Below are 11,547 nucleotides of genomic sequence, written 5' to 3'. Positions count from 1 at the left end.
TAAAAATGGTCATAAATATTAAATACACCAGAAGGGGTTGCGTAGGGCGAATGTATTATGTTTTTATCCAAACAGAATTGATCTAATTCGAGAATATGTTTTAAACGAAGATTATTATAAATCAAAATCGCGTCTCTCTCTCTAAAAAATTCCCACCCTTTACTCCCGCCATAAGCGAAACAAGAACAAGGTATCATGTTCTCCTTCTTCTGTTACTAGTATGTTTTACCATTCAGCAGTCTCTTGAAAATCATTCAATAAAGCAAGATAAAACTGAATATTCCATGGCACTTTCATGTTCAAATATTTCTTAAACCCTAACCCTATCCCTCATATGATCATAAAACCCTTTCCAATAAGAAGAATAACAGGTAGATTTGAGATTTGATACGTTTTTCTACCTCCTTTTAATTACTCGATCTGAATAGTACAGCTTTTTTTTCAGATCAGAAAGGCAAGAAAGAAAATCAGAAAAGTGCAGATTCTAGGGTTTCTTAAACAATTAAATTATTTTCTGTGAGTATGGAGATTCCTAATTCCCCTTTCATACATTGCTTGTTTTTCTGCTACTAAATTTCAGCATGTATCATGCATCTCCTTATGATGTAGCTCAAATAAGCATATGTGACTTCTACTTCCATTGTAGCAAGACAAAAATGCATCAATTTAAAGAAGCATATGGTACTCCCAATCTAGGATGCAAAAATTGCATTAAGATGGTATGCATATGGTTCTTCCAATCTAGGACCCAAATGGGTTTCTCCTTCTATCTGTCTTCTTGGCCGTGAATTCGTGGCATAAGAAGGGGCGTTGGAAGACGAGAGCATTTTGTAGGACTGTAACCCTAACCCTAGAAGTTCTAGGAACTAAATGCGTTTCTCCTTCTGTCCCAACCAACTAGGGTTTCTCCTTTAGCCTGTCTTATTGGCCATGAATTCGTGGCATAAGAATGGGTGTCGGAATATGAGAGCATTTTGTCAGACTATAACCCTAACCTTAGAAGCTGGCCTCACAACGTCAAGCGGCAGTGCTGGGAGAAAGCAGAGAAGAGAGGGACCGCTGCTTGGGGATTCTTAGTCTTCTTTTTTGTCCGAAGTTTTAACCGTTTGTGACTTTTTCACCTGGTAAAAGGGTGCAGAAGGGAAAAATTAGGGGTGGTGCATTTCTTGCTTCAATGGAAGTAGAAGTCACATATGTTTATTTAAGGTACATCATAAGGACATGCTTATATTTATGCTTGTTATAACCAATATTTGGAGTTCTCTTACTCCTAGTCCTGGGCCAGAGTAGTTACTCATTTGTAATTTTCTCATTGCATGCAAATGATATCAACAACTTAATGTTTCTTCAGTAACTGATTAAAGCATATCAGTCTCTAGAAATTTGTTATTCTAACTTCATTTTCACTTTTTTCCCCTGATATGTGGACTAAATATTCTTGACATGTTACCAAAATGTTATTTCAGTTGCAATGGAGTCAGAAGTCATAGATGCAGAAATTCTGTTGCCTCTTGTTCTTTCTTTTAAAAGGGTACAGATGTCAGACAAGTACCCAAAAGGACATGCAAGAGGCAGGCATTGGAAGCATTTAAAGCAGATCCTTCTAGCTGAAAATTATCAGACTTATCCTCCAAATGAACCAAATTGTGGGTATCTTCTTGTCAGTTCCATTTTAGTAATCTCATGCCATAGCTTTTTATCAGTTGGAAAATTTAGCATAAAGTAATTTTCGTCACTTTGTAGCTTCCGTCATTAACAAGTTCGGTACCTAATGTACTCTTTCAATTGTTTTTGTTGTGTGGTATTTTAGTAAGGTTTTCCCACCGGCCATTGTTATTTTACTTACTGGGATTGACTACCTCGCTTGCATAACTCTATCTTCAATAAATTCTTGGGATTAGCTATGCTGCCGGTATAGTATACCCTACCCGTTCAGGCTGTTCTCGACATGAACAGACGATGACAAGATTATCCAAGGATAAAATAAACCCGGGCTTCGTATCCCCATGGAGAACAGCCTCCCATTGTTGATTTCTGTTGTTTAGCCTATTATTTTTGGATTTACTTTTTTTTTTCCTCTTCCTTATGCATTGCTTTCTGCAAATTAACCTCTATAATTTACTGGATTGAACATTTTCCAAAAAAAAATAAAAATTACTGGATTGAAGCATGTTCTGGAAATATCTGATTGTTCTAGAGACTCCTTTGAATCCTGCTTTTAGAATACATATATTTAAGCTCATCAATCTAGATACTCAATGATAAATTTTCATAATTTTGCACTCTTCAAGTTCCATCTTATCAATTCCAAAAATCTTAAATCTGGTTCATGTTCAAAAGTAGTCCATTAGAGCCACCTGAACAAAAAAAGTAGTCCATTAGAGGACACAGAAGAAGAAGAAGAAGAAAGAAGGAAGAGGAACGTAAAAAATACAGGAAAAAAAGAAAGGGGAAGTTATGCATGCAGGACAATGCCCTGGCTAAAGCTAAAGAAAAGTAAAATAATCAAAAGCTTAACTCAAATACTTAGTAAATACATATTAAATAATAATAATAATGTATGGGTCTCACTTCACTGAAGCAACTACCATCGGAAGAAGGTATGCTCAGGAAGGGAGAGAAAACAGGTGGTAGTCCAAGCTTGGGAACCCCCATCGGAAGAATTGTTCAAAATGAATTTTGATAGGTCTAGCTTGGGCAACCCAGGGCCTGCAGGGATAGGGGGTGTCTTGAGAGGCTCAAGTGGGAATGTTATTTGGGCCATCTCGGTGTCGAGAGGGTTTTCAGATGCAAATGAGGCTGAGGTGAGAGCTGCTCATCAGGGAATCAAGTACTTAGATCAAGCATTATTGGATAGAACAATCATAGAAGGTGATTTTTTTAATATGATCAGATGGCTGAGAGGGTCAGTTGTGCCGCCGTGGCGTTTCACTCGCTATTTTGATGAGATTCAGGACCGGATAGGAAGTATCCCCATTGTCATGTAAGATGATCGGCAAATAGCGAAGCGGACAAACTGGCTCGTAAAGGAGTGGGGAGACAAGGGATTGACTTGCTTGACTTTCTACCCCCTTGATAGCTTTTTTTTTTGCTTTTTGCCGAATCTATGTATCTCTCTTTTGTTTTTTTCTTTGTTTTGTTCCTCTCTGACCATCTCGGTCTCTTTTTTAATGAATATGTTACCTTTCAAAAAAATGGGTCCCACTTCAGTTGAAAGTCGAATGCACTTAAACGAAGTAACGAAACTTGCCGTTAGCTGTGTTATTTCTAGCGGACGTGTCGACACGTGTACACATCTGTGTCTGTGTCAGCACAGGTCGAAGATTTATGCAGCATGTGTCTATGAATCACAGGAAAAGACTAACTGCCCATATTTGTATACTTTATCCCATAACAATTCTCGCAAATCATATTTCATCCAAGTTATGGTTATCAGCCCTCCATATTTTGAGGTCTATACTAAGATATATGAGCTGTTCAATATTGCAACATTTTTGGTTTGTACTTGCTATACCTTTTTCTGTGATAGAGATCTTCATACAGAAGTGGTTGCTTCTGTAGCAAGCTGTCAAGGTTACATAAATTCACTGTTAATGAATTAACCTATAAAAAAACATTATTATGCTACCTTTTTGAGGCCTTTGAGAGTACATTTTTGGTTTCATTAGTAGTTATTCATTAAGGGCTTAATGTTTATTTCCATTTGCGTTTCCAGAACTATTTGGGTTTTGATGTATTGTTAAACTTGTTTGTTTTGAATGGATGAGTAGTTGCTTCATTTTTTCTTTACTTCCTTTATAGTTATAGCTGTTAGAGTATGTGTTGTATTCATCTCTCTATGGAATAGAGTACAGATTTCCTCCTCCACGACCTTCACCTTTTTCTCTTCCTCATCTTGCATATTTTACAATAGCAACTACCTAATTACATGCCAACCTTTGTGGACATTGGGTTATGAAGTTTCAGCGATATCTATCTTAACTGTTATATGGAAAATCGATGCAACATTTCACCCTTTTTGCATTTTTACAACTCAAGATATCAAAATTGTCATCACTTATTTATGTGAAGAGGATGATTTCCCCTGTTTAGCTTCATGACTTCTATTTTTCATAAAAATAATGCTTTCTTCAAATTGATCGGAATTATAAGATATACCATTTGAAAACTACAACCATTAAGCTGTCATCTTGTTTAGGGATCAATTTAGTTACACAAATTAATAGTATTTGACTCCATCTTTTTATCGTTTTTTCTCAGATGTAAACATTGAATCACCTCCTTCTATGTATCCATCTAAGAAATTTTGTGATATCACAGGGTTTGAGGTATGTGTTCTCTCTTCTTTTAGCATTTAAAATACTATTTAATTGCTTTTTCTTCCCTTGTGATGGTCTACTTCTATGCATGTCCTCTTTAAATGTCTCTCATGACAATTACACAATCTGATGTAACTATATTGCAATTGGAAACCAACACTGCACACTCCCATTCAAGTTTGACTTTTTATTATATTTTTTTATGATGTGGTACCTTTCATTAATGTCTCCTTTCCTATGACTGCTAGAGATGGAAAGGTTAGCAAATCATGGTGAGTTTGTCTTTACTTTATGATTTATAATGATGAAAGCGGAGGTGAGAGCGATCCTACTCGGCATAAGGATCGTTGAGAGTAATATCCTTGATATCTTGATTGTGGAGGGAGACTCCGTCAACGTTATCAGATGGTTGAAGGGAAGTCACCTCCATCCATGGAGATTTGCGCACTGGTTCGATGATATTAAAGACTATGTGTGTGTGTGTGGGGGGGTGGGGGGGGGGGGGGGGCGGCAAATATCACCTACAGACATGTAAGATCGGCAAATAGCGTCGCGGTTAAGCTAGCCAGGGCTGGGGTCGTCTGGGAAAGCTTGGAGATGTTGATTTCCTTCCACCTTGAGGGATAGTGATGTTTAGTAGGTATCTATCTCTTCTTTTTTTTTTGAAATGGAGGTATCTATCTCTTCTTGTTCTCTTACTTCCCTTGTATTGACCAGCTCGGTCATCTGTCTCTCCCCTTCTTTTCATTAATAATATTCTCCATCTTATCATTCAAAAAAGAGAGAAAGAAATAAAGTATAGATAATCAAGATCAAGAAGGATCAATACCAATATCAAGATCAAAGAACTTAGGTGATTTTGATGAGAAAAGACTCCAAGGGGCATGGCCTTTTATCTCAAGTCTTGGAAAACGAAGATCCCTTTCTTTGGGAAATGAAGAACCCTTTCTTTGATCGAGCCAACTGATTCCAAGGAAATACTTTAAGAGGCATGATCTTTTATCTTAAGTTTGTTCTCATATATTTCGTCAATTGATGTACTTGAGGTTGAGTTGTGACCACTATATAATCTACATATGCAATGAGAGTGCTAATCTTGCAAGGCTTTCACTTGACAAATAAGGTACGGTCAGCCTGTACTCAATCATCTTTAAGTGCTCCACTGAACTTCTCAATCCAAGCTCGTGGATGTTGTTTTAGTTTATACACAGCTTTCTTCAATTTGCATACCATCCTGTCACTGCCTGTAAATTTGAATCCATGTGGAATCATGTAAAGCTTTTTCTATGGATCTTCATGGAGGAAAGAGTTCTTGACATCCAATTGGTGAAAAGACAGATAAATTTGCTGCAAGAGAGATAAGAACTTGAATCAAATTCTTCTTTTCAATCGGTGCAAACGTCTCCTGTAATGCCTCTGATAACTAGTAAAGCCTTATATCTCTCTATGAATCCATCCGTCCTGTGCATCACCGTGTAAACCCACTTGCACCCCATAGGTCTTTTTTCTCTTGGTAATATCACAAGATCCCATGTACAATTTTTGTCTAAGGCCCTCATTTCGTCATACTTCACTTCCCTTCATTGAGATTGAGCAAGAGCATCTGCAACATGAGATAGCAAAGAGATAAGTGAAAAAGAGGTTGTAAAAGCACGATAGGAAACAAACAATGCACACTATGAAACAAAAATTAGAAGGGAAGTGATATATCTGCCCCATTTTTTTTTACTTGGGACAGCCACCAGCAGTGTATCTATGACTGCAGAGGGGCTGTTGTACTTCACGTGGGAAAGATTCAATGGGCCTGATTGCCACGTACACTGGCGCTGGCTGTCCCATGTAAAGAAAAGGGGCAAATTTATCATTTCCCAAACTAGAAACATGATGCTAAATGCAGTTCGAACTCTTCTACGAACAACAAAGGGTGGGTCAAGATCATTAAAAACTGGATTACTATGTGACAAACAATAAAGGAACCGATATCTTGTGAAGTAGTAGTTATAGTATCAGAGTAAAAAATGAATGGAGGCACGCAAATCGGTAAAGTACACTAGCCGACCTCTCTTCACCTGTATTCCCCCTTGAAGAGAGGTCTTCTCACTTGAAAAGAAAGGAACTGGCCTGAAGGTGGTAACATCCATGGATACAATTCAACGTCGGGTAGCAAGATGATAACACTTTCACCCTTTTAAAAAGATGGATAAAAAAAAAGGATGGCCTAGTGCACGAGGCTCCTGCCATTGCGGGGTCTGGGGAGGGCTATATGTATGCAGCCTTACCCCTGCTTTGCAGAGAGGCTGTTTCCGTGACTCGAACCCGTGACCACCAGGTGGTCACAATGGAGCAACCTTACTGTTGCGCCAAGACTCGGCCTCTCTTTTAAAAAGATGGATGTCTAAGGAAAATATAATTCAAGCCTTTTGGATCTAACTTGTCACGTTTCGGGTATAAACATGAAAATAGCAAAAAAAACCCAAAGACTTTGGTGACAACAAAAACAATGGATGATCGTGATGGATAAGAGAACAAGGAGCCTTGAAGTTGAGACCCCCATACATATATTCAGTCTCTTTACCAAAGAGAAAAACTTTGATGTTGGTATCAAATTAAGTACTTGCCATCTTGTGAAGGGTTGTAAAGATAAGAGTACACTTCATCTTTACACTTGATAAGATATGCACAAGTACAACGACGATAATCATCCACAATAGTAGCAAAACAGGGGCCAAACAAAGTAGTGGGACCTAGTCCCCAAACACCATAATGTACAGCAGCAAAAGGAGCCGTAGTTTTCTTACTTGGTGGAAATGTAACATGGCAATGTTTTGCAAGTTCACAAGTTTAACAATTCAATTCTACTAATGAACATGGCCCAAACTAAAACTTCTTATTTAATTTTCAAAAAAAAAAAAAAAACATGGCCCAAACTCAGGAGACAAACATTACATAGAATCAGGCAAATGACTCAACCAGGTATGCCGATGCATTATCCAGTCTTTATTGACATTACTACTACTAACACTAGATTGTGCGCCTAGGGAACATAAGCAACCTGTGTATCCAACAGATAAAGACCATCATCCTCATGTCCACAATCCATCATTGTCCTCATCTCCAAGTCTCGGAAAAAAAAAAAACAGCTAGTTGGAAAGAATATTACTCTTTTTTTCTTTTCTTTTTTAAATTAAGAATATTACTCTACAATTCTAATATTTTGTGATACTACCAACAACCAAAAGATTAATAGTAAAGTATGGAACATGAAACTCAAAGGAAAGTGACAAAGGAGATGGAACTATATTTCCTTTTTGGAGATCGAGGAAATGGTCCCATCAACAATCATAACTTTATTTATACTGAACAAACCCTATAAGATGAAAAAAATGACATATATGGCATGTCATCGAAGGCCCCTGAATCGATGATCCATGTTGGGCCTGAGGAACCAAAAGAGACAAGGTTTGCTGACATAGAAGTACCTGTATGAGCAAATGTGGAGGTGGATGTGGTAGATAGTCCTTCCAGTTGAGTCATCATACGCCTTAGGCTCTTGACCTCTTCTTTAGGAACTGTTATCATCTCCCTAGAGGTGTTTGTGGCTTGATGGGATGTATCATGGGCTACATGGGTAGATGGAAGGCTTGTAGGACAAGGATTGGATGTAGAAATTGTGTGCGCAACATAGATATTTGACCTGTTGTTGGACTTACCTGGACGACCATTTAAATCCCAACATGTCTCCTCAGTATGGCGTGTTTGCCCACACTGCTCACATTTCAGCTTATCTTTCTCATCTGAGGCTTTAGCAAGCTTCTTCCCACCCCCTTTAATACCCTTTTGTGAAACAACCAATTACTCCAAAAGCTTAAGCTGTTAGAGTTGGTGTTATTTAATCATTTATACTTCAACACCCTCCCTCACGTGTGGCCCCACTTTTGTGTTGGCCCTACTCATGGATTTTTAATATCAAGGAGTTGTTAGGTTTTGAACCCACGACCTGCCATGAGGCAACCTTCCTTGAGGCAACCTTGCTCTGGTACACTGACTCGTGGAGAACCCTCACGGGATATCGACAACTGAACCTTTGATGAACCCGTAGTCCAAAGTACTCTTTCTCATATAGGACCCCATAAGAGTTGGGTTGCCTCAATTTTATATTTTGTTTGGAATCTCCCAAGCCAGATTGAAACATTCTCCTTTACATCATGTAGATTCTACGTCTGAAAAATATTTCATCATGGAAATGGCATTTTTCTCTTCGATCAATTTGAAAATTCACTATGTCAATATCTGTAAATGCCTTTGAATTTTTAGTTTCAATCACTAATTTCTGTTATACTTTATCATTTTCAAAAGAAATGTCTGTTGCACTTTATGTTTCTGGCCACCATTTAGCTGTTAAAAATCATTATCCCCTGCCTGACTTGCATATGCTTGCAGATATTTTCCTAGACCTTCCAATCTTCGTTTGGGCGTGTTTGGCAACCATGAAAATTTATTCCATGGAATACTCGTTGGCCCTATTGTTAGAGGAGCTGAGAAGGACGGAGTGGGAGAGACTTGAGAGGGCAGGAGTGAAGAGAGCATGAGTTATCCCAAATAAGTGAAAAATACACCACTTCATAATGTTTTTTTTTGTTTTTCAGAGGTTGTTCATGCTCCACTCCCTCCCTCCCTCTCATGTCTCTCCCTCTCCAACCTTCTCTCACAACTAGTCACACCAAATTTCCATGGAATAATTTTTCATGGTTGCCAAGCCTTTGTTTTCATAACGCTGCTCTGTCTCATGTTTAACAGAAGTAAAAAAGGAATATTTTTAGCCATTGGACCCATAGCTATTGTCTCACTTGTGATGGTTTTGGATGCAGGCACCATACATGGACCCGAGAACAACGCTCCGTTATGCAAATGCGGATGTTTTCAAGCGTATAAGAGTGCTTCCTAATGTCTATGTTCAGAGGTATTTATCTCTGAGAAATGCAGCAATTGTTTTGAAGTAGTTCAATGATGTCTAGAGAAAAGAGCGATGTTTCATTTTGCCAAGTGATTCTACTAGGAACTTGATTTTGTATGGTTCATCTGTTAGAGCAGTGTTTGGGAGTTCCTTACTCTTTTGTTTTAATTTGGGGTCTGTTCACTGGAAAGCTCCTTACCCATTATTAATCTGGGATCAAAGTTACCATGTAACAATTTGAACATTATATTCAATGTCCCTTCTTATTCCTCATTCCATTCTAGATTCCTTGTTTTTTTCAATTTTTTTTTTTTTTTGTTCATTTGGCTGGAGTTCTATATCCTCCATTTATCATATAAGGTAATGTACTGCATGTGATAAAAGCGTACTGATATCCACACTACAATATTTTGATAATGACACTACTCATTTTGTTTTACACTTCTAGAGCATCTTGAGTACTGTAACAATTGTGAGAAAAAAAATGGTAAAACAAAGTGAGCAGTGTCATAATCAAAATAGGGTAGTGTGGATATTTCCCCCTCGATAAAATTCAAAGGGAAATGATATATTTCCACAACCATTTGTTTCTATATCCAGAGATGACTGCATTTCAACGTCTTCTTCACCTTGTTTTGCGCTTCTCTCCTTGGCTGCTGAGAGGGTTGTTGAAAGGGGTGCAGAAATTTAGAGAGTGGGAGAGGGACCTTTGAGGAGAGGGTAAGAAAAGCCTCAAAAACAAGGAAACAAAAAACTCCTCCTTTGGTTTTTTGCTTGTTTTGAGTATATATCTTGATGAAACCTTAAATAAGACCCGTCTTATCTTATGGATCAATGATTTAGAATCATCCAATGAAGGTGTACTCAATAACATTTAGGCAGACTTAAGAATCAGCCATTTAGTATATCTTGATGAAACCTTAAATAAGACTAGTCTTATGGATCAATAACTTAGAATCATCCAATCAAGGTTGATTCAATAACATTTAGTCAGACTTATGGTTGCTGTTTGGATCAACAGTTTTGTTTAACGAAAGGGATTTGCTAGCGTCCATCGCACAAGGCATTTTGCGGATGGCCTGTTGCGTGTAAGAGCAGCCACATCATGAATGAAGACAAAATCTGAGTTGAAAAGTGAGCCGATGTGGTTGCTCTCACATGCAACAGGCCATCTGCGAAATGCCTTCTGCGATGGACACTAGCAAATCCCTTTGTAGGCCTTCACAAGTCGGTTCTATTTCTCTTGGTCCTACTCCCTGTTAGATGTTCATCCTGTGGAAAAGATTTAGAAATTATGTTATATGGTTGACACCCCACCATTTAAAATAGGGGTGCAACTTGGGATGAGTTGGGTTGAGCTTTTGCTAAAAAATGAATTCGAATCAATCCGAATCCCGCCCAATTTTAAGGTAAAAGCTCAACTTGAATTCCCCAAAATTGACCCGAGTTGCACCCCCAAGTTAACCCTTGTGTAAATCCTTATTATTTGCACGCCTACCCCGCGAAAAAGGGGGGACGTTCTAGGTACAAAATCTCCTAAAAACAAGAAAACTTAGCTATATAGAATGAAAAGTTAAAACCAATCATATATGTCATGTGTGCACAATCAAATCCATTGGAGCGGCATCAATCACAAGTCTAGTCTATTGTATTGTAGGTGATCTAACTATAATTTGGACGCTCATAGAACCTTGACCAAATAAGTCATCTGTAAAAGCCCAGTAAAAGAAGTTTATTAAGCTGCTAATATTGATCTTACAAATGATACGTGCTTGTTAAGTCTCCGTTTGGTTGCCGGAATTTTTTTTATTTTTGGGACTTTTGTGGATTTCCTCAAGAAACCAACATTTGGTTGGTGGGCCCAAAATAATCCCAGGAACCAAAATAACCCCCCACGAAACCCCAGGAAGGAAAATAAAATACTCCCAGGAGCCAAAATAATCCCAGGAACCAAAAATAAGCTCGAGAAGAATTTTTTTATTCCCAACAGTTCAAGCAACCAAACAAAGCAGTTCCGTTTGGTTGCTGGAATTTTTTTGGTTCTTGGGATTTTTGTGGAACAAAAAACTTCTTGGGAGATTGGTGGGACAAAAAACTCCTTGGAAGTATCCTCGGTAAAATAAAAATCCAATGTTTGGTTGACCAGCCTATGGTTGGAAAAAAAATAAAAAAATCTTCTGCAAGCTTGCTTTTGGTTCCCGGGAAACCTTTTCCTGCGCAAGTGAACAGTCCAGAAACAGTCCAGGGAAACCTTTTCCTGCACAGATTCCTTGG

At 38.2% G+C, this 11,547-nt stretch overlaps 1 protein-coding gene across 2 annotated transcripts; it reads left to right on the top strand.

Moving 5' to 3' along the window:
• The first annotated feature begins 33 nt into the window (after positions 1-33).
• On the top strand, positions 34-9,549 carry LOC143855238 (chromatin-remodeling complex subunit). 2 transcript variants are annotated; one of them, XM_077365476.1, is made up of 5 exons: positions 36-190; positions 446-516; positions 1,467-1,646; positions 4,261-4,328; positions 9,188-9,549. In XM_077365476.1, the coding sequence occupies exons 3-5, from the start codon at positions 1,472-1,474 to the stop codon at positions 9,317-9,319; spliced, it is 375 nt and encodes a 124-aa protein (XP_077221591.1). In that variant the 5' UTR covers positions 36-190; positions 446-516; positions 1,467-1,471; the 3' UTR covers positions 9,320-9,549. The 2 variants fall into 2 exon arrangements, with proteins under 2 accessions (XP_077221592.1, XP_077221591.1); XM_077365477.1 differs by lacking the exon at positions 446-516 and having other exon boundaries at positions 34-190.
• The last annotated feature ends 1,998 nt before the right edge of the window (positions 9,550-11,547 follow it).

The sequence above is a fragment of the Tasmannia lanceolata genome, unplaced genomic scaffold (genome assembly GCF_043159265.1).
Source record: "Tasmannia lanceolata isolate RefF3 unplaced genomic scaffold, GAP_Taslan_0.1 ptg000020l, whole genome shotgun sequence".
Lineage (NCBI taxonomy): Eukaryota > Viridiplantae > Streptophyta > Magnoliopsida > Canellales > Winteraceae > Tasmannia > Tasmannia lanceolata.
Note: the sequence above shows the minus strand (reverse complement) of the source record. Positions and strands in the feature narration are given on the sequence as shown.

Excerpts from the sequence above, each read along its gene's own strand:
- LOC143855238 (XM_077365477.1), top strand. The coding sequence starts at position 1,472 with ATGGAGTCAGAAGTCATAGATGCAGAAATTCTGTTGCCTCTTGTTCTT. Across the intron at positions 1,647-4,260 it reads TCCTCCAAATGAACCAAATT|ATGTAAACATTGAATCACCT; the intron begins GTGGGTATCTTC and ends GTTTTTTCTCAG. Across the intron at positions 4,329-9,187 it reads GTGATATCACAGGGTTTGAG|GCACCATACATGGACCCGAG; the intron begins GTATGTGTTCTC and ends TTTTGGATGCAG.